Below are 22,649 nucleotides of genomic sequence, written 5' to 3' on the forward strand. Positions count from 1 at the left end.
CTGTGGTGCACTTCCCCCCCCCACCCACCCTCCTTCCTCCTCCTTTCTTCCACTGATCTCCGTGTTTACATAGGTGTCCTCCTCATAACTCCTCACAACTCCAGCTCCTCCTCCCAGGTTCCCCTTCTTAAATGTGTTATCACAGAGGTGCAGCCACCATCTCAAATTGACCTGGTCTTGACCAGAGGTGGGTCTGACTTGGAGCTGAGGGAGCTTCGAAAAGCTTCTCACACAGGGCCACTGCTGTAGCCCCCTCCCCTGCTACCCAGACCCCTTGCCACACACACACAAACCCAACACACCAGCTCATGTGGACTAGCAAATTGTTTATTCCTCTTAATTAGAAGAAATTCAAGTACTGTTTAAGCCTGGATGTTTTTAAAAAACAAACTTAGCTTGAAATTAGGCAGTTGATCTGCATGTGTGTCTTGGCAGATGAAACATGGCACTTGAGAGTGGATGAACAGTATAAATGTTATGTTATTTCAGTGCTCCCACTCAGGGCACTTTTTGCCTGCTGTGGTGATGAGTGGAATGCTGAAGTAACTGAGGACATTTGGGAGCTGAAATCTGTAAGTCATACCAGGAATGTGCTATCTTCATGTAATTATGGTCATTAAGGTAAAGAGAGAAGTCCAGTCAAACAACCTGAAATAAATCAGACTTTCTCAACTACCTAACCTCTTACCTGTGCCGCTGTGTTTGGATTTAGTTCCCTCATACACCCTAAATCTCATGTTGAGAGACAGCACTGACAGGGTTATAAGCTGATAGGAGTTAGACCATCCTTTATTTTATTTGTTCCTCTCTGCACACTGAGGATGATCTGCTTGCCACTTATGTACCACTGTTCTAGGCTCCTCCTAAACTGATGTGTAATTAAGCATATCTGTTCCTGTGCTATATGAATGATGCTCATCCATGTGATGTGTAGACATGTCCACTAGTGCCTTATTTTGACAGGAGCATGACAGCTGACCTCAGAAGTGCTAGTTTCATGTATTACAGTTTTGAAGCATCCCTGATGTAGTGGTAGCGTTTGGTACTGCTCTGGTATGTGGATGCTAAAACCTGAGGAGAGCACTTCCGGGGGTGTTTATAGTGTTTTGGTTAAAATAATGTGTTTTTCTCTTAGTATTGGCTGTGGCACATTAACAAATAATGAAACTTCAGGAAGTGGGGGATGGTTTCCGTAAGCTCTCACTGAGAGAAATTCAAGTTCAATCACTTGGGATTTTGCTGCTTTAAGCATTCTTCCTGCAGTGCAATGTGCTTCTTGGCTGCCAGAGAGAGTACCAAGCTTCAATCCCAGTTAGCTTGCTTCTTACTTCTATATCTCCAGGCCTGGGAGCAAAAGGAGCTTGATGGGACCACAACTCCAGGTTACTTGCATCTTATTTTCAACTCAACATCTTTATGAAACTGTATTTCTCTGGTCTGCTTTAAATGTGTAGTCCTTCAGTCAATGCAAGAACAATTCAGAGATGCTCTCTACTAGACCTGGCTGAATTACTTGGAAATGTGTCTAATGCGTTTATTCTTTTGTAAATTACTTGAAAAACTTTTAAAAGGCTGTTTTCCATGTGAAATGTTTACCTGAAATAAGATTGAGAGAATGCTTGCTGCCTGGTCATTACTGGATAATGGCAGTTCACCAAGTTTGATAATGTTTAAAAGCATCATCTAATCGGTAGAAACAAAATAAAGAAAATGTGGTGTGAATTTTTCCAAATGCCATTTTAGAAAGCGGAGGTTCTGCAAACAATTATGTGACTTAAGCAAACATCCTGGAAAAACAGATTGTGAGCAGTCTGCAGATCTTACTCGAATAAAGATACTTTTCCTGTGTATTCTTCCCTTCCTGCCCATTTTCCTACATCCATTCATCATGGTAGTTCTTAAAACAAATGTATAGTTGTTGTTTACATTAGCTATATACTTCTGGGAGTACACTGTCTGTATTGCTGAATGGATATATGCAACTTTAAATCCAAAAAGTACATTGACCTCACTTAGGAAAATGAGGCTTTACCAAAGCAGTGGGCAGGCCACAGAAGTTTGCACAGCTGTCTTTTTGTAGTCCATTAAATTGTGTCCTGATGTGTCCCTTTATCTCTCAGGGAAATATTTTACTCCTCACCAACACCGCCCTTCCTGATTAAGGTAACTGTAGTAGTATATTGATCTCAGCCACTTTCCCATGCAGTTAGGTTTCTCGCAGAAGTTCAGTAACTCTTTAGTGTGTGCTTAGCTGTCCAGTGTTGCACAGGTCAGTGGCCAGTTACACATGAGTCTATGGTGGTTGTTACTGTGGAGCTGTAAGGCCTTTTCTTGAAATGCTCTGGTGCAGTTCAGAGGCTTGTAACCCACCCCAGTGTTTGGAGCACTTTTACCAGGACACCATGTACCTTCCTCAGCTGATTAACTGAGCTGTTTAACAGCTGTTTAGCTGTTTGACTTCACTGGTCAATATTTGTGTAGTGTATATCTTAACTTTTGTCTAAAGTGACATTAAGAGATGGCCAGTCTCTCTTTTTCTTGCAAGTTTCTTGTGCCAGTTTTGTTCTCTGCCCCCACCTCCCTGATGACGAAATTGTGGCCTCAATTATCCTGGAGAGAAGAACTTGAAAACTACAGACTTCTGGCTGCTGCTTTCTGCAGGCTTCTCTGTGTGTGTCACCCCCAATGGCTAATGCTCCTCTTCTCCCCAAGCATTTGCAATCAAGTTTAATCATTATGCTAATAACTGCACAGTGGAAATGTCTAATTTCTGAACACATGATCAGTCTGACTAATGAATTTGCTGTAACGGTAGTGGGATAATGCATTCAGCAGCAGGGACGTAGCGATGTTCTCCTCTCTGTGCCTGGATACAAGACTTCTCTTCAAGACTTGTACTGCCTTTCAGCCTGCCGTAAGGCTGAAGCGTTTATGTTCAGGTGCACTTGCACAGGATGGAGCCAAGAACTCGCTGCTGGGTGCATGCATGTGCAAGTCTGAGAGGTGGTCCTGGAGGAGGGGTTGACTGGTGGCATAGTTTCTTCTTGGGCCTGGGTCCTCTGCCAGAGTGAGCCTTAGTCTGGAGAAGTTTTGGCTGTGGAAGGTTGTGTCTCAGTACGGAGTAAGTGCTGCTAGGAGTGCTGAGGCAATGTGGATGTTCCCAGCAGATATAGTTGTAGTATTTTGTATCAGCAGTGGCCAAGAGTAGGAGGCTAAGGGAAATCCATTTACAGAAACAATGTGCAACTTCCTGTTTTAGTTGTGTGTGGAAATTAAAATGGCAATGGAGAAGTAGAGCAGCCTTAGCAATTCCATCTCTGCCCTGTCCCTTCCTCCCCACCCTATTAAACTGGTAAACATCATACATGCTTGTGATTTGGTTGTCTGTCTTCTTTTACTTAATATATCCCAAATTACAAGAAGTCTGTATGACTCAGTCCAAAATAGTAACACAGTCTTAGGAAACATGGGAGGGAATTTTTAACTCTCCTTTTTCTGCTAGAATATCTTAATAGGCTTCCATGCACAACACTCTGGAAAGTGAAATTTTAGAAGTTTGAGCTGAGTGGAGTTCATGATGCTTCTAAGCTTGTCCTCTGATGTACCTTCAAAAGGGATAGCTGGTTACTGAAAGGAGTTTGATAAAGGGGAGACTGGGTCAGAGAGTTGAACTATCTTGTTCTATGTTTATCTGCAAAAACAAAAATGAGGAGCTTGTCAAATCATAGTTGTTATGATATTAAAGTGATATGGAAGAACTCTTTGCTGCAATAATATGCTGAAGGTAATACAGGTAGTAAGAGTGCAGAGTGGAATAAGTATACTAAAAACTTTTAAGTGGTATCTATAGTGGCTAAGGGTTGTTCCTGCCATCTTATTTTACTGATAAGACTCGCTGGCAGTGGAGACACGAAGAAAAAACTGGCCACTGCTGGTTATCCTCCCATTGGAGCAGCACCTCATAGTGTTGTAACAAAGTTGTTTGCCACAGGGACCTCGCTTGCTTTGTACAAAATCTTGGAAAAAAAAAAAATCCAGAACTTCTATAGTTCTCCTCTGGAGAAAATGCAGTCTTCAACCTTTGAACATTTAGGAAGCAGAAGAAGAGAAAAAAATCTCATGTGTGGTAAACTGTGTTTATGGCATTAAGCCAAGAGGATTTGTAGTGTTGATAATATGGCCTTTAGCCATCTGATGGCTGTTTAATTAACACTCATGAGTTACACTTGGTGCAGTGCTGACCCAGCTGAAAACCAGCAGATTTCCCACTAGCTCATACCACTGCCATCAACTGAGATATGGTCAAAGAGGTATAGAAATAACATTGTGCCTTGGATGATTTCTAATCAAAAGTATGTTGACAGGTGGCTAAAGGATAGTCAGTGTAATTTCCACATATATTGTCCCTTTTTTATGTCTTGAGGAAACAGTCTGTCCCAGGACTGTCAATCTTAGACACCTCATAGGCACTGAACTAATGTGGAGAAGGGGAGTGCTTGGGAGAGGAATTTCTGTGTGTATGTGTGGCTTTTGCTTGTGTTTTTTGTTGGGTTTGGGTTGGTTGGTTTGTTTTTTTTTTTTTTAAGAAAAGTATGTGCCTGAAAATTAATTCACAAAACTTTAAAGTGAATACATGTAACTAATCAGAATAAGTTTTATGTGGGAGTTTGTTATTCTTTAGCATAATGGTTATTTTGAGATATACAATAAATCCACTATCCCAACCATGTAACATAACCTTTATTGGAAAACGTTTTATTTTTGCTATTAGAGGTGATAAACTAAAGCACTGAAGCAATAAATTAAAGCTAAGGCTGTGTTAGCTCCCTTCTTTGGTGTGTTCCCCCTGCCTTGCCCTCCAATATGAAATGCCAAGTTACAACTAAATCTGAGGGATTTGTATTTGGGGTTGTTTTTTGTTTTGTGGGTTTTTTTGGGTTTTTTTGTTCAGGCATGAGCATTCTGGCTTGTCGTTATTCCAGCTTCATCAGTTCCTTACATCAGACAAACTTTCAGAAAGTTCAAACTTGTTCTGTTGAGTTTATTTTTTATAGGCTTTTTTTAGATGGTTTCCTTTTCAGCCACCTGCAGTGCTCTTTGCAATTGCACATGTTCATCTCCTATGAAGTTGCTTTTTTTGGCACACAAAATGCTTTTCGTTTGACATACAATTTTGTTCTACTCCCATGGTGGTTCTTTAGTGAGTCCAAACTACTGAAGAAGCTGTTTAATTTTTCTTTTCTGTCCTTGTGCTTTTCTTCAGTCAAGAACATATTTAGATTTGTATGTTTTGTTTAATTCTAGACAAGTGCACTGCTTCCAGTAAGGAAAAGAGGGACTCATTCAGCGACTTTAAAATACTGAAACTCTCATGTGGGAGCTTGCATAAGCATATTTTGTTTCCTCTATTTTTTTTTTTTAAATGAGCCTACTCATGCATACATATCTTGAAGAATACCCAGCAAAAAAGAAATCTGAAATGACTAAAATCTAATTTCAGGTACTGAAATACACTCACACATACAGTTGGGATTTTGACTTTGCATAATCAAGAGCATTTATCTGCTTTTTGTGCTTTTTAGGACTGAATACAAACGTAACGTGTTATGACTGCACATCCCAAATGTTGTTCTGTCAAAATCAATCAGTAGGATTGTACACTTGAAACACTTCTCTTTTGAAGTGTCTTCTATTTTTAAAGACTGCTTTTAATCAGCAGATTTTTGCATTTCTGGCTTGTGTTCAAATATAATTAATAAGTCTTTGGTTCCATTTAGATAGTTTTTTCCTCTAGAAACTTGTATTAGCAATGCAACTGGTGTTTGTTAATCATTGAAACGTCTATTTGGTTCACTGTGTAGAATATCTACAGTTCACTAGAGGAGAGGGGATGTACCTTGTTAATTCCCTTGTCAAAATCTTGTCTTGGCAAAGGGAAATGAAAGGAGGCAGAGGGAGGACTGCACAAGAGAACTGTCCTTCAAAAAGGTGTTTGTCATACAGCATGGAACTCAAGCAGATGGTTAGCAATTGTTAATTTGCTACGCGCTGTGGTTTTGATTTGATGCAGAGCTGTGTCTGTACTTCCTGTCATACGGTGTTGTGAAGTGGAGTGTGGTGTTCGGCCACAGCTCAATCTCCAGCAAATACTGGAAAGCATATTCTAGAGTGATTAGGAAACTTGTGTTAGAACAGAGAATAACACCATGGAAGCTGTCTCTCCCCCACTCCCAGCTTTTGATGCTGAAAAGGCACAAACTTTAGGAGGCAGGTAGAAGATAATTGCAAATAATCTCCCCATCTCTGCTTCTCGGTGTCCTCCTACAGAGATCTACATTAGTGATGCATTTTTTTTTTTTTCCTGCCTGTTTATTATACTCAGACTCTTGAAGAGGGAATTGAACTAGCAGTTGAATTTGAAAGACCAAGAAAACAAGTTAGCTAGAATGCAAACATTCATGTTGTACTCCCCATGAACATGTATCAGAGGTCATTGGAGGGCTTTCTTTCTTTTTTAAATGAGTAATGTTCACATTGAAGTGTATGTGTGTTTGGTTTGCTCAAACGGTTAAAACTGGCAGTAGGGTTTGCCAAAGCACAGGAAGTATGAGCTGTAACTTCTGCATTTTCACTAGCAATTAAAAACATTGGTGGAAGCTGTTCTACAAAGATATCTTGGGTACCTTTGTTGCTGTGTTTCACTGTGCTCAGAGCAGACAGCTATGGCAGCATTGCCTATACCTGTGCCCACCTAAACTGTCTGTATGTTCTCATGCTGCTGCAGGTGGGCAGCTCCAAGACGCTGGCCCAAGCAGCGAAGCGACTTGCTTGGTGTAACACAGGAAGTCTGGCGGAGCCAGGAATAGAGCTTCAATCTGCTGTTTCCAGGCTCTTGCTCCTAGCCACAGACCCATCCCACCTCTTCCCTTCACTTCGACTGACAAACCGGCAGACAGCCGCCTCCTGTGTGCAGGGCCAGCTGCTTCTGCAGCACTGTCTGACCTCCATACTCCAGATGTTTGAAGTTCCATTTCCCCCATACTTATGTGAACTCTAGCAAAGTGCTTCTGGCATTTCTCCAATGCAACAGGGAGGAGGGAGGACTGTTTTCTTAACTGTTTTCTTTCCATAATGAGAGCCTTTGTAGAGCTGCTAAAAATCTTTTCCTCTGTAGGACTTAAACTCCACTTGCCTTCAGTTGCCATCTGCCAGTCTTTCTTCCCACATCCCTCTCCCTGTTCACAGAGATACTCCTGCAGACCTCCCCTCCTTATGCTCTGTGGTGACATCATCTTCCTTTCAGTTGAGGGACATGGGGAGCAGGGGGTGAGGGTGCGATGAGATGCCCTTGTATCTCTCCATAACTGCTCATCATTTATAGAGCCTAATTCTGTGAAGTGGCATTTCACAGACTTACTTATTTCCTTCCTGCCCCATTTTATGTTCTCAGAATCTTGCATGAACATGCTCTGAAGTGGCCATTAGAGAATAATGTGAGAAGCTACTTTCCTTCTGTCCTGTCTGAAGGATGAATATGTGTCCTCCATAGCAGTCCTCTCATTTCCAGTTGGCACCAGGAAAGAAAAATCGGGCATGAACTCAAATCTGAATCTTGGACAAGTGAGCCGGTTTCTTTGCTCTGATTCTTGTCCTAGAATGTCACGCACCCGCTCCCAGCCCCTCTGGTCTGTCCTTGCCCTGTGTCCCCTTTGTGCGTGTCCCCTTTCTGCTCAGTTTCTCCAGCAGAATGTGTGACTAGATTTGCCAATAGGGTACTCTGAAAAGCATCTAGATAAATAATCCCTTAGCTGAACCAGACCTCTCTTCCCTTTCCTTTTCAATACTGTTGTATAGGTGTATGTGTCACTTCCCAATTTCCAAAACACAGTTGGTGGTCTTTAGGTCCAATTCTCAGTGAATCCTGGTTTTCCTTTTGGAAGGAGGGCTTCCAGTTCCACACCAGCAAGAAGGCTAATGGTGAGGCTATTTGTCTATGGCCAGTAAACTTTAAACCTGTTTCTCTAGCTCTTGTTTTCAGCTTCTTGATTTTAATGAGGCTTATCAATGCCCCCACTCTTTTTCTTTTTTTTGTAAAGACATATGAGTATTTTAACACTTGCAAGCACATGTTCTGTTGGTCAGGAATCAATTTAAGTATGCCTTGCATAGAGATTGGTACATCTTGAGAAACATCATTCTGGAGCAGGACATGCTATGGACTATGTGCATTATTGTTTTACATTCTGTGCTTCTGAATTCTAAAACCATACAACAAGCAAACTGTCCTGAGTAAATGGGATGTCTGTGGTATACTTCCCTCCCTGACACCCCTCCTCCCAATTGTCTTGATATCCCAGGAAAGATACTTACATAAAGGTGGAAAATATCTTCAAATCTCTGCTGAAATCTGGTCTGCTTTATGGTGATTGCTAGGAGAATCTGAGAAAATCTGCTAGTGTATATAAAGAATAAGATTTAAATTCTTAAATCAAGGGCTAGCTCTGTAGAATTAAACTGGCATATAATTTGAATTCAGACATAATTGAAGAAATGCAGTGATAAACTGTCAAAATAAAAACCACAACCATCGCTTTTCAACCCCCTGACATTGGATGATACCAGTAAAATGCATTGTTAGCATTGTGGTTTTTTATATATATAAAAAAAATATATTGTCTGTGTATATAAATATATAAAAGTATGTGCATTTACATACATGTTATCTCTGAAAATAGGACTTGGGTTTTCTTTCATTATTTTTCCTTTGTTCTGTGAAGTGCCTTTCCCCCTCTGATGATGGCAAACACTTTATAGAGACTGTGAAAGTTGCTGTATTATGTGTTGAAGGCCTTAGTTCATTGTGTTAATCTGTAAAAACTCTTGATTGAAAACCCTCTCTGCAGGAAAAGGAATGTGACAGATTACATGAGACATGGTTTATTCTGGCTCCTCTAGCCTTTTACCTTGAGAGGCCTGGATTTATCAGGACTTCAGGAGATGGAGCTTTCTGGAGAGCCTGTCCTACTATTGTAACTTGTCTGTACGCTGAACTGAATGTGTGAGCAGCTTCTATCTATAAACCTAAAAGAAAACGCTGCTGGATTCGCAGCTCTGGAAATACAACTCTTAAATTTATTTCAGTTGCCTCCTACATTGCCACCACTACATACAAAGCAGACACACAAGGTGAAACTTAAACGTCTAAATGCTTCAGAGGTGACAGGAGACCTGTCTTTCATGGTGCAGCTTCAGAAGGCATGGCAGGATATTCTGAGGATTTTCAGATGACATTAGACACTCTGAATTTTACCCTTAGTGAAAATCAGATTAAAGGATTGTATATGTGAAATAATAAACCCTTGAAATCCTTATATTCTTAAAAGTATTTGGGGAACTGAAAAAAAAAAAAAGCACCTCTCTTTCTTCTCCTCTAGTAACTCTTGCTTGTTGCTACCACTGTCTGTCTTCTGTGGATTAACTGATAAATTGACAGTACTTTAGCAGATTTGATTCTGGTGACTGTCCAAGGGACTGTTAAAGATGTCTTGAATTCATCTCTTGAGGGGGGAATGGTAAGGAGGATCTTTCCCCTTTTTACTGTGAAAGTGAAATCTAATCAGTATAAAGCTGCTAGTACAGTACCTTCAGGTGAAGATTTGTTCAAAGCTAATTAGAGACTTGAATTTCACACAGCTGATGGCTAACTGGGCATGATAAAAGGTTGCTTTGGTCTTCTACCTTAGAGATAGGATTGGCCCCACCAGTCACTGATAACAGGGCAGTGCTTCTGTCAAAGTTTCTTTCAGGTTTTTTATTATGCTTCTTGGGTGTTGGTTAACTTAACCAGATGTCTGTGCTAAAGAACTGGGAAGAGGCAGATGCCCATCAAACTGCCTGGTTTTGGTCTATAACTGAGTTGGTGCAGGCACAGCTGGGGTATTCAAACTATTTCTAGTCAGTGGAATTGACAGTTATGAGGCTCTACTGGCATTGAGAATTATACCTTGGAGAAGAGCCCCATAGGATAATGAGTGCATGTATAATGATAAACAAGGATGAGCCATGCCAGTTGCACTGGTGCTCTGCCCTCTGCCTATCCAGGCTTCCTTAGCACTCAGACTCTCCTGGACAAGAGATGGAAATAAATTATTTCTGTAGGTAAATTCTTGAGTTTCTTGAATGCTATCTTGATGGGGATCAGACAGTATATAAGTGATAGTAATCAAGACAAATACTTAAGTTACTTGCACTTTCATCAAGAGTTAAGGAAAGAGATGATAATTTGTAACATTGTGTAGACATCTGATTGTTTGTGATGTCTTAAAAACCACAAACTACTTGGTTTTTTTAATGCCTGCTGTGCATTGAACCCATAACTGATCTTTTCTGTATAATATTTCTCTTGCAGTGTAAATATGTTCACATTTCCTTGTGTTGAGTAGACTAAATTTTCTTTTGAATTTCCTTCACAAATAATAGCATAAAATGGTGCTCTCCCTGGAGAAGTTAGCTGTCTGCCTGAGTGTATTAAAGCTGGGGACTTTATTGACCTTTCTGTAGGTCAAACTGACTTCCTTGCAGGTAGCCTATACAGTGTGCATTGTCCAGGATCTCTTCAGTGCCATTATTCAATTAACCATAACTCATTTATTTAAAAAGTCTTATTAAATGTGGTTTTTTATGGAAATAGTAGTGGGATAAATCTGTATTTCTAAAACAAAATAGGTTAATATTCTTAGTCTCATCAGATTTTTTTCATTTCAGGGAAGCTTATTGTGTAAGCTATATAGCAAGGCAACAAAATCTGCAGTTTTGGAGAATGACAATAAGGACTAATATTAAAGCTGGGTCTAGCAACAAATTGCAAAGAGGGTTTGGGGTTTTTCCTTAAGGGATGCTGAAAGCATCTTAGTGTTTTAAGTTATGTTTCCTTAAGTTAACACTACAATTTATGGTCTGGGTGTATGAACTTTTACTTAATAGAAAATGTGTATTTACTAGAAAATGTTTGTTGGTGTTTGTTACAATGTTTGTAACATTCAACTATATGTATTTTACTGCTATGAGCAACTAAATCTGAAGCAGTGTCTCAGAGGCAGTAGGGCAGATCTTACCTTTCATATTCAAACATAAGCAAGTAAGCTTAGAATTCAGACAGTTGTCCCAGAGGTCAAGGAAGGAACCTAAACCCCTTTCTCTGCACCACTCATGGTCCCATTTATTGCAGTTTTATTGACTAGGTTCAAGCTGAAACCTGCGTCTTTGCCCAATATTTTGTGTAACATAAGGCACAGTTTCTGCTGAAAGGAGAGGCCATATTTGACAGATTGCTAGCCTCACTTGATATGTCAGATTTAGCGTTCCAATTGGCTTGTCTTTGACGAGAAATCTTGCTTTTTTTTTCTTAACGCCATTCTTTTATACTGCCAGCAATGCCCTTTGGTTAAGGGAATTTCACTGCTCTCAGATACAGAATGAAGGAAATATTGTTCTCTCCATTAACTTGCCTTTCAGTAATGCTGGCTTTAGTATAGAATCATCTCAAGTTGGAAGGGACCGATAAGGACCATTGAGTCCAACTCCCCGCTCCTCACAGGACTACCTAAAACTAAATCATATGACTAAGAGCATTGTCCAGACGCTCCTTGAACTCTGACAGGCTTGGGGCCGTGACCACTTCCTTGGGGAGCCTGTTCGAGTGACCAGCCACCCTCTCAGTGAAGAACATTTTCCTAATGTCTGATCTGAACTTCCCCTGATGCAGCTTCATTCCATTTTCTCGTGTCCTATCACTGGTCACCAGAGAGAGGAGATCAGCACCTCCCCCTCCACTGCCCGCCTTGAGGAAGTTGTGCACTGGGATGAGGTCACCCTCAGCCTTCTCTTCTCCAAGCTGAACAAACAAAGTGACCTCAGCTACTCCTTGTAAGTCTTGCCCTCAAGACCTTTCACCATCTGGGTTGCCCTCCTCTGGACACACTCTAATAGTTTGATGTTCTTCTTGCATTGAGGTGCCCGAAACTGCATATACTACTTGAGGTGTGGAACAGAGTACATTCAGGAGGTACAGCACCAACTTTGAGTCTCAGTAACCTGTTCTACACAGTATGTGTGATTACACCAAGAATGCTAGGAAGATGGGGGTGGGAAGTGGTAACAGGTCATGCTCTGTGCATGGCTGATATGTGTTATATCTGTGGTTTTGCTTGTATAAAGTATTCTAATCTGTATATATAACACTGATTACCCTGTAACTAGGGCTTTACTTACTTGAAATAAAGTGTTAGTAACAGATCCAACCCTATATTCAACCACAAGTGGAAAAAGTGAAAAATGGAAACAATGTCAAAATTACTGAAGACTGTTGCTAGTAACAACCTGTTTGGCCTTCCTTTTCTCCTGTCTTTCTCTAAAGTAGCAGCTTGAGGAAGCTGGTGGAGTTTGAGCCTACATTCCTTCTTGTCTGAGTGAGCCTAGGGACAAATTGAAAAGTTACTGACTTGCAGCTCTGTGTAGCGCAGGATATTTGATTGAAGGATGTTCATGATGTGAAAATAAAAGTTCTTAAAACCATTGTGTAAAATGTCCTGGAAAACTGTCAGTAAAAATGGTGGTGTAATTTTATGATATTTTTGGATGTTAGATTTTTAAATGAAGGAAATGCTCTTGAAGTGACTTTTCACTTGTCTTCACATTCATGGGTGAAAGTGTGCAGTGCTTTGTTTTATTTTTGAGCAGGGGGAAGGCTGGAGGGGAGGGTTGGAGGGCGTGTTGTATTTTTTTAATTTGTAGCTTCCTACACTGTATCTTTAGACTCTCCTTTGGGTATTTTGTTTGCCTCCTGTTTTTACCTGATAGCCACCACTTTCACTGTTGAGGACAGGGCAGCTGTTCTTTTCTTCCCTAACCGTTACTCCACTTTCCCCAAAAGCCTCGCAAAAGCTTTGTTCAGCTTGCTGGTAAGATAACTGCGCAGCACCACACAGCGCTTCTCCTGTCCCCTCTGCCAGGTGAGCGTGTGTGCTGTTACAGCTCAATTCTTGGGGAGGAGCAGAGTAGGAAACCTGAAATGGAGTTTTCCTGCACAATGTTTCTGGAGTATCAGTTAATTTAACACATACCTAAATGGTGTTTGCTTGATGTAAATCTGTGGTATTAGTGTAGTAAATTGTCTTGTCCTTCAGAACAGCCTGAAGTTGGCAGTGCCGGGTTAGCTGACTTTGATAGACATTTCTTTCCCCCTGCCCCGCTCTTTACCAGCTGTGTGTGTACTTAGTGAGAGAAGCAGTGGCTGTGTGAGTGTCTAGCTCATAAATTTGAATTGCAGTGGTTCAGGATTAAAAAGATTGTCAAAGCTTGAAGTTGTTTTTCCATTTTTTTTTTTAATATCCCTATATATGTGGGCTTTATTAAAATATTTAGATATCCTCAAATTAGCTTGGCCAAATGTACTGCAGTCTCTATTTCTTGTAAAGTGTTTGTCCTGGGATTGCACACTAGCTCATGGTAGAGCGGTTCTTGCAGCACAGAAAAAAAAAGAGAAAAGAACAACTATTTGCTGTATCATTGCTGTGCTGCACATGGCCTTGAGGCTACTTCTGAGGAAGCAAACAGTTAAATTTTAACTCTACATCCTGTTGATAAACTGGTTTTTTTCATATGGTTTGAAGCAGACAGATAGTGTAGGCAGCTAATGATTAACAGTTCTTTCAACCTCCAAGCTTAACTTTGCTTCTGGGATTAGCTGGCATGAACCCTAGTACCCAACTTGTAATGGCAGAAGGGTTTGTTTAGTTTGAATTTGCTTCCCAAAGGAAACATGTTGTGCTTTTGGAAGGGCTGTCCTCTCGCTCTTCTCCAAATCAGTACAATGCTATACTTTTTCTTGCTGGATTATGTTGTTTAGGTGTGAGAATCCCATCCCTATTCCCCAAATTTTAAATTATGCTACGCATTTATGTTTCAGCATAGGCCAAGCATACTTGAATCTGGTCTGACTGTGTGCTAGTGCTTGTTAACCTGTGTTAACCCAAGCTGCTTTGCCAGACTTTGCTCCTCTCCATCTTTGATGTTTAAAAGTAGGTTTTGTGCATGAAATCACAAACTAACTACTGTTTAGCTGTCTTATTACCATATCAGAGTGGACGCTTACTCAATAGCTATAGGTGCCAAGTGTGGCCAGAGCTTTGAGAACAGTCTAGTTTGGTTGTTGCCTGGTATGTGTGGCTTTGTCTCTCTTGGGAATTAACTGTTGTCTGTCTGGGTGGTTATGCTATCCTGCTAAAAATGCTTGTGTTTTGGGTTTTTCCTCTTTCGGAAGTGAAAAACATTGCCTATGACTAAACAATAAACTTCCACATCAACATCAAGCAAATAGATATAAATAAAAATATAAAAATGAACTACTGTTATGTGCTTTGTTTTGCATAATGATCACATAACAATAACATGAAGCATATGCTGGGAGCCTTTGATTTGCATAGGGACAAAATATGGCCTTGCTTTTCCAGTGTATCAGATGCAGTAAGACTTGCAGTCTCATTTGCTTTGAACAGTGAATTAGTCTCTTGCACAAGCATGCCTGCATGCAGTTCAGGGTTTATATTACTGAAATCCATGGAATGACTTTACAAATTGCTGCTCTATGTGTAATTTTGGATAATCTGTCTGATATAACTAATACATGCCCTTTTCCTGTTCTAAGGGTTTTTTCTGTTAACAAGAACTTGTTGCAAGATTGCTTCAGTCATTTTCTAAAGCATGTATGGTGCAGCATCTGTTCCTGGAATTTCTCATACTCTGGTCTAGTAACTTATGGAATCTTCATTGTTCATTGCGGGGAGGAAAAGTCAGTCTTTGTGGACTACCTGCTAGGAGAAAATACATCATCTTGTACCGTGAAGGGCTTTGTCTTACTTTCTTCTTTTTTTGAATCAATGTTAAGAGAACTCTTAGTATAAAGATGTGGTTTTGTCCATCCACTGAACAAAAGATGAATTTATTAGTAACAACAGATTCTGTTTGTGAGAATGAAGTAGAAGCATGGATGTGTTTCAAGGGGCGTAATAGTATTTTTAAAATACCCTCTTTTAAAACATTGTAGTATGTGCCTTAAATTGACGTTCTCCTCAGCCTCCTATACTGCTGTGTTGTTTATGTGACTCTAAAGTTCTTTTGGACCTATGCAGTGCTCATGTATTAAAAAATGTGAGGAGTTGCATATTATTAAAAGACTTCTGTAAGACAGTTTGAGACCTGGTATTGTCATTGGACAAAAGGGTTCAGGTTGTATGGAGGAACTGGAAGAGAGGTGATCTAAGAACATGTAGCACAGCACTCAGATGTTGATTCTTGATGTTGCTGAAAGAAAAGTAAAAGGCAGAACTAACATATATATATTAGTCTCTAAAAGGAAAAGAACAAACAATAGTTGGAGTTGAAGAAATATGGGTAGTCTTGTTCTTCAGTCTTCGCTCTGTCATCTGTGAAATTGGCTGCCAGAGCAAACGTGGGTGCAGTGGCTGATATCTGATGTAGTGGTAAACGCTTGATATATAGGATTGTCTCATTTGGAAAGGTGATTTTTATTCCTGACTTTGGGGTTTTTCAGAGCATATGCATTTAGAACAATAAATCTTGCTCCAAAGCTTTATTGAGATATTTAATTATTCCAAATAAGCTAATGCAGACATACACATTTAATGTCTTGCATTGCTCTGGAAAATCACAACTCTTATTTCTATTAAGATTCCATGTGCCTCCCAAGTAAAAGAACCTTTTGTGATGTTGCAAGTTGTTTGTTATTTAGCTTTAAGCTGTGAAAACAAGCTTGCTTGGTATCACTGCTTTTAGGTGCTTCTCCACTTGTGTCCCACTTGTAATCTTTAATGCCATGTATCAAACCTGTTAAAGAGGATTTTATTTCTTTCTGTACTTACTCAGGAGAACTTAAGAGTATTTGAGCATGTGTACCTGTTAATGAAAAAGAAACAGTTCAATTGAAGGCATTTCCTAGTGAACTCTGAACACTGAACGCTGGCTTTCCTAGAAATGGTCATTTCCTGGATGCTTACCTTGCTTTTTTTGTCTTGCCTCATATAGAAGCAGAGTGAAACATAAAATAATTCTGTGCTTCATCGTTGACTCTGCTTCACTAAACAAAACCTTGCACATCACAATATCCGTTTTAGATTAGGCCATTTCTAGAGATGTACCCAAACGAGTACTGACAGACAAGGATTTTTCTTTCTTTCTGAACCTTGACTCTCTGTTTCTATGACAGTCTCTCCAGGAGGAATTGATGCTTACAGACTGAGAATTATTTTCCTTAGTGGAAAGAGGTGGTGGCTTGATAGGTTTTGTTCAAAGTCATGTAGAGTGGTTGCTTTTGTCAGATACCATCTCCTGTAATGAGATCCAGAGATTCTAGTAGGTACGTAAACCAGTAAAAATCCCTGAATCTTGAAATAGGCTTTGTAGAGGTGGGACTTCCTATGGCATCTGATGCTTGTTTTGTACTTGTTCTCCTTCAGCTAGGGTTTAAGCGGTGGTTATATTGCATGTGGAAGTGTGTGTCTGTTATGTGAAGCTTAGTTTGGTCCTTCACAGACTGCTGGACTGACCTTTCTTTGTCTTTTTAGATATTTCCTAATAAAATGATAGAGCTCAGCATATTTTACATTCCTTCACTTGCATCTTTAAGGCGCTAGTTTATTCTTCTAGTAAAGCTGCTATAAACAGTATGACTGAAACTAGCCTCAGTGCTGAAATTAGGCCTTCTCTGTGCAGGCTCTTACTCTGACATGCACTGATGGCTTTGCTGAAAGAAATTACCACACAGACTTCCCAAGCTTAGTTCCCTTCTGGGGCTACAGGCAAATTGCTTAGCTTGTCTGTCCTGGTTTCCCAGCTGTGGAGTTGGAGTAATTTATTACTAGTGTCAGTCATGAGAATGTTGAGGGTTAATCTGCAAGGACTGTGTCTGCATAGTGTCTTTAGAGTGTCAAAGCAGTAAAGTATAATTGTAATTTTATTATTAATATTGTTTATTTCATTAAAGTGTAATTTTCAAACAATGTTCATGTAGATTAAACTCGTTTCAACAATAAACTGGCATCCTTCCAGCAGAATTAACTTGTTTCAGAGTCTTTGTCTAATAGTCAAGCCTACGTGTAGATAGCTTTGTAAAGAAAACAACAAATGCCTAAAGAAATCCGTACTTTCTTGTTTTTAATCTAGACTGTGGACATCCATAAAGAAAAGGTCGCTCGCAGAGAGATAGGCATTTTGACGACCAATAAGAACACATCAAGAACTCACAAAATTATAGCGCCAGCGAACATGGAACGTCCTGTAAGGTATATTCGAAAACCTATAGACTACACGGTGCTGGATGATGTTGGCCATGGCGTAAAGGTAAGAATACCTGGACACTTGAGGACTTCAAGTAACACAGACCAGGAGATAGGATTGGGGCAGAATGTTACTGACATTAAAATGTTTAGTTCATTTATGGTAGGAAGGATTATGTGTTTGATATTGCTCCCACATACAAACATTACAATAACAAAATGGACTGGTTTACAGTGAGGGGTTTTTGAGCAACGTTTGCCACAACATTGTGACTGTCAGTGGTAGTCACAGTGTTCGGAAAGAATGGCTTATGATCTTAGGCTAATGACTTGTCAAAAAAGCTATGACTGACTTCTAAAATTATCACGCCTTCCTCCTCAGATTAAATTGTCTCTGCCACTCCCTTTATTTCTTTAGTTACTGAGAAAAATTATCTCTTACGGCGAAACTGGATGGTGGGGGTTTTTGTTGGGGTTTTTTGGAGGGTGGTTGGAAGAAAGGGGTTCATCTAGTGGCACTTGATGTTTCGCTCCCCTTTGTGCTTTTAGACATCTTCATTTTCCTTTAAATAAAAACCTTCATAAATTAATGTCTACCTACCTTGAAATGATCATAGTTGAAATGAATTAATATAACATCCTTTGCTCCCTGGACATCTCATTATAAAAAACAGCTTTGCATCCCCCTAGAGCAGGCCTTCCAGGTATATTCAGTTCACAACAATCTTCCCTTGAATGGCATTAAAAAGAATTTATTCAACATTCATGTATCCTCTAAAGCTTGATGTGCTCTGGTCAGTCAGTTGTGCAGCTAGATCAGTCCATTATGTGCCCTTTGAATCACTGAACTCTTGAGGAACAGATCTTTCAGAATTGCTCAACACAAAAGAATGCCAAGGTACCTACTGCTTCGTAGTAACCCACCAGATGCCCAGAGGAGTCTAATTCCAACACAAGTTAGAAAGCAGCTCTATACCATGACAGCTCTAGGCTATAACTGATGTAGTGACTTTGGACTACCTGATTTTTTTGTTTTGTTTTGTTTGTAGCTAAATGTGTACTAAACCTGTAACTCTTAGGGTTGTTTTACACTAATAATTTAAGCCAGACTGGATGAAGAACAATCGTATGTAGCAGCCTGAAAGACATGCCCTGAATTGCTGTAAAATAGAAACACAGGGGTCAGAAACTGATAATTTTTCAATACGGTCTCTGCATTCGAGGAGAGAGGTCTATGAATAGAGAATACAGGAATCCACAAATTCAATGTCAGGATATTGGTTTCTACATTTAAGTGCTCCAGGGATCAAGTGCTGTAGAAGACTTTAAAAAAGTAGAACAATTACTGTTAGTCTCTGAAGTTGATGCTTTGCTGAACTACTTGTATTGTGCAGGCTCAAAACAGGTTGCTTGATCCATAAATGCTGAAGTTGTTAAGGTGTAGCAGTTGCATTTTCCAATATGACTATTTGCTTTTAGGAATACTGGTTCTTTATTTTTAATAATGTGACCCAATTTTTTAGGGGGTGCGAATGAGGTACGTTTACCTATTTCTATGCAGCTCTTATGGAACATTTTTAGTAAAGGTTTTTTTAAACTGTTAGTGGCTTAATTCTGTATTAAAGACTTCAGAGGTAAAATAGCTTCCAGTAATAACCAAATTATCAACTTATTACAAGTCAGCTACAAATTATATCTTGGTATTGTTTCTTTATTGAGTGATTTGCCTAAGTCTATTTAATGACTGTGGAAGGGATGAAACACTTAACAGAAAAATGATGTTGGTATTTTCTATTTAGACTTGTTACACAAATGAAATAAGCTGCCAGCCAAGCCTCAGATAGATAGTTCAAGATGGCTGTCATGCATTTGATACCTTCACCAGTGTTGACATTCACTGGACACACTGTTAAGAAGAGTGGGCTGAGGTGGTGAATGAGGTAATTAAATGTTTTAGCCATCATATTACTTGGGTTCCGAGAGTGTGACACAGATCATAGCCCTGAAGGAAGTAGCTTGCTTTGTCTGCAAACCTAGATGTAACAAGTGCTGTTATAAGAAAATCAAACCAAAACAACTTAAGAAACTGGATCAGGTCCTGTTGGAAGTCAGAACAAATAGTGGATGACACTTGAGAATCTGAGTTGCCTCTTGAACATACAAATTAAGGGGAAGCATACAATAAATTTAACTACAGACTCTGTCCAGAATGGTCCTAGAAGATGCTTCAGACTCTTAAGTCTTATTTTCTTGACCAAAGATTTCACCCTGAGTTGGACAGCAACATGTGCAGTAAGGCCTAAGAAACCATGTGGTTCTAGAGGAAAAGCAGTTTTAGTTCTGCCTAAAGCAATTATTGATTTGACTAACTTACAGGTCCTTGAATGTCTTCTACTGTGGTAACTGTCAATAAAATACAGTACAACACATACATTGACATTTAAGTATTAAATAAAAACAATGCAACACTTTGAAATCTGTAGATGGCAATTTACTGCTGTTAATGGGCCTCTGTTGTGTTCTAGTGCAGGATTTGATAAAGAAACAGAAAGGAGAAGTACAAGGAAGAGAAGTCAAAGATACAGGCTGGTTTATAGCTTGTTTCTACTTTCATTTCATGAAATACCGATCCAAGGAAAAATTTTCATTGAAATATGCAGTATATTTTAAGGGGTGATGCTAAATTGTTTTATATAAAAAATGTAAATAAAAATACTGTCTCATAGAATTAAAAAAAAAAAGAAAAAAAGGAGGATGGGTAATCCTCAGAGTAAATAATGTCTTCCCCTGTACATCTTACATCTGAGCAAATTGCAGAAACACCTCCTATGCATAGTCAGAGCTTATTTTCTTTGTGTGTGTGTCTCATGCTTCTCATGGCTGTGTAGAGGGGCTGCAAAAGCAGATGCCTATGCTTGGGCCATGGAGAAGGGCTCTACATGCCTCCCTCTCACATGCATGCGGTGATTTTTGTGGGGACAGGTGATGAGGGTGGGGGATGGCAATGATGGTAAGCAACTGCTCTCTATAGCAAGTTTCCTCCCTGATGGGAGAGACACATCCTTGGGAGGCAGTGCTGTTTCCTCCTCCAGCAGCTTCTTGGTAGAAACGCTTTTGTAGAGCATCCTAGGATCGCAGAGGTGCTTTCTCCTTCAGCCTGAAAGCTCCATGGAAACCCCAAGCTGCCCCAGCTGCTCCACTCCCTGCGCCTTCCCTTTGCAGGAGCAGATACAGATGAAGTTTCCAAAAGGAGTAAAGTAGTGCTTTTTTTTAATATACATGCCTATGAAGCCAAGGTTAGCATCAGTCAAAATCAGGACAGCTTTTGAAGTTGGTTTGCTAGTGAGAAGGCTTTCCCTTGCAACACAAATATTATGTGTAGATGGTTCCAGGAAACACACAGGCCAGCATTTTTGCTGGTCTGTTAAGTAGTTGCTCAGCTGTCACCCTCTGAGGATAGGGGAACGTAGCTGAAGTCATTCTTGGTAAAGAAGAGTAACTGTCATGATGTGAGAGCCTACCTTCCTGTGTAGACCTTGGTTTAAAATTATTAGTCAGAGACTACTTTAAGATTTCCTTCCTTTTCTTCCCTTTCTTTTGTGAAAGAAAAAAAAAAGTAGTGTGCCAGCAAATAAATAGGTCAAATACAATTACTCATACAGAAAATCCTCACTTTAAGAGGGAAGAGAAGGAGGAGGAAGCTTGGAAGCTGCCTTAAAAGCCCTGAAGTTGGCCTTTGAATTTATTATAATCTTTTTTTTTTTGATAGGAGGCAGGTGGAATTGCAGCAATTTGTAAAATGGCAGCTAAATAGGAAATTGAAGTGACACCTTCTGGTAAAGACAGATAAAGTCTTGAATACGTGCTACATTTAAATGCCTAATAGCTGTAATTGGATCAAGTTTGTTTTATGGAACTAATAGTTCCTCAAAACCAAACTTGAATTTTATACGAAGATTGAGCACTTTTCAGCTTTGTTTTAAGAAAAAAATCAGGATTTTGTCACTGTAAAACACCTGCATTTCAGTGCATTAAAACTATGAGAAGCTTTCTAGTCGAGGAGGTCAGACAAGAGTTAAGCGTTCAGAAGTCTTTCTGAAGCAAATAGAAGGTGGAAGGACTCCCTTAAAGTAGGGTTTGGGCCAAAACTTACCAAATGCCAAGCTTAGAGACGGTGTGATGGTTTAGCCCCTGCCAGGGTCTGAGACCACACGGCTGCTGCCCCTCCCCCACAAAGGGAGTGAAATACAAAGCCCCGAGACTGAGATAAGGAGAGGTTTAATACAGCAGTGCAACAGCAACACAACAAACAACAACAATAACAGTAATAGTGATAACAATGAACAGAGCAAAATATATACCGATACAGCAGTGAGAGAACCAGCTGCGCCAACCACGCGATCACCGATTCTTCCCGCGCTTGCGCCAGGATGTGAAGTCAGCATGATATATGAATCACCCGGCTAGAACTTCCCCCCCACTGCTGGGGAATCTTAACCCTATCCTGGCTAAACCAGGACAGACGAGAGTCTTGCTGTCACCCTTATGCCTCTCAGTGTGCCCTACTCACCTGCAGTACTCATGCTTACGTCTGTGTTGGTACAAAACAAAAATGCAGATGAGATGTTGATGTGAGGGTGGAGGGCTACTTAATTGTGCCTGCTTCCCCTTTAGGATAGGACGTTTTATGTGTTAACCACTTGAGTATTAACTTTTAAATAATTCACTGTAACAAAGCAGTGAGGCAGGGATTCTGAACCTGAGCCTCTGCAGCCTTTGTCCCTGTATTACCCACTATCAGACACTCATGCTTCAAAGGATGTCATGTTGCCAATTTCATTAATGTCACATCATGCTTCTGGGGTCATGGCCAAACAGTAAATACTGCTGTAGGGTAAAGAACACTTCTCTTGGGGGAAAAAGTAACTCTTCCTGTTACCAACACTACTCTGTTGTGAGTGTTGACACTGGGCACTTACTACTGAAAATTCAGACCTGTGGTAGTGTCATCTGATACAATGTCGGTTTCAAGCATTTCTACTTGCAAAGAAAACTCAAAACTATAAGGTCTCTTTATTTTCTAATTTTGAAAAGAAATTTTTTTGTGTTAACCTTATTTTATTGTAGCTAGATTCAAAGTTACCAACTCAAAGAATTCAAAAAGCTTGAAGTATTTAAAGGCAGGAATCTATCTTTTTCTGAAGAAGACTACTGAGTGCTGAGGGAACAATATTAAGTTTGTCTATCATCCACAAGCAGGTTTTTGTATGTTAATAGCGGTTTAATATGTAAAAACAT

The 22,649-nt window shown here is 39.9% G+C and overlaps 1 protein-coding gene across 11 annotated transcripts in view; it reads left to right on the top strand.

Moving 5' to 3' along the window:
- ABI1 (abl interactor 1) overlaps positions 1–22,649 on the top strand; it is an 85,187-nt gene that overhangs the window by 37,964 nt on the left and 24,574 nt on the right. For all 11 annotated transcript variants that reach the window (XM_074833527.1, XM_074833557.1, XM_074833537.1 and 8 more), the window contains exon 3: positions 17,239–17,415. In XM_074833527.1, coding sequence (XP_074689628.1) covers positions 17,239–17,415 — 177 coding nt within the window. The remainder of the gene's footprint in view (positions 1–17,238; positions 17,416–22,649) is intronic.

This window comes from Strix aluco, chromosome 1 (assembly GCF_031877795.1).
Source record: "Strix aluco isolate bStrAlu1 chromosome 1, bStrAlu1.hap1, whole genome shotgun sequence".
NCBI lineage: Eukaryota > Metazoa > Chordata > Aves > Strigiformes > Strigidae > Strix > Strix aluco.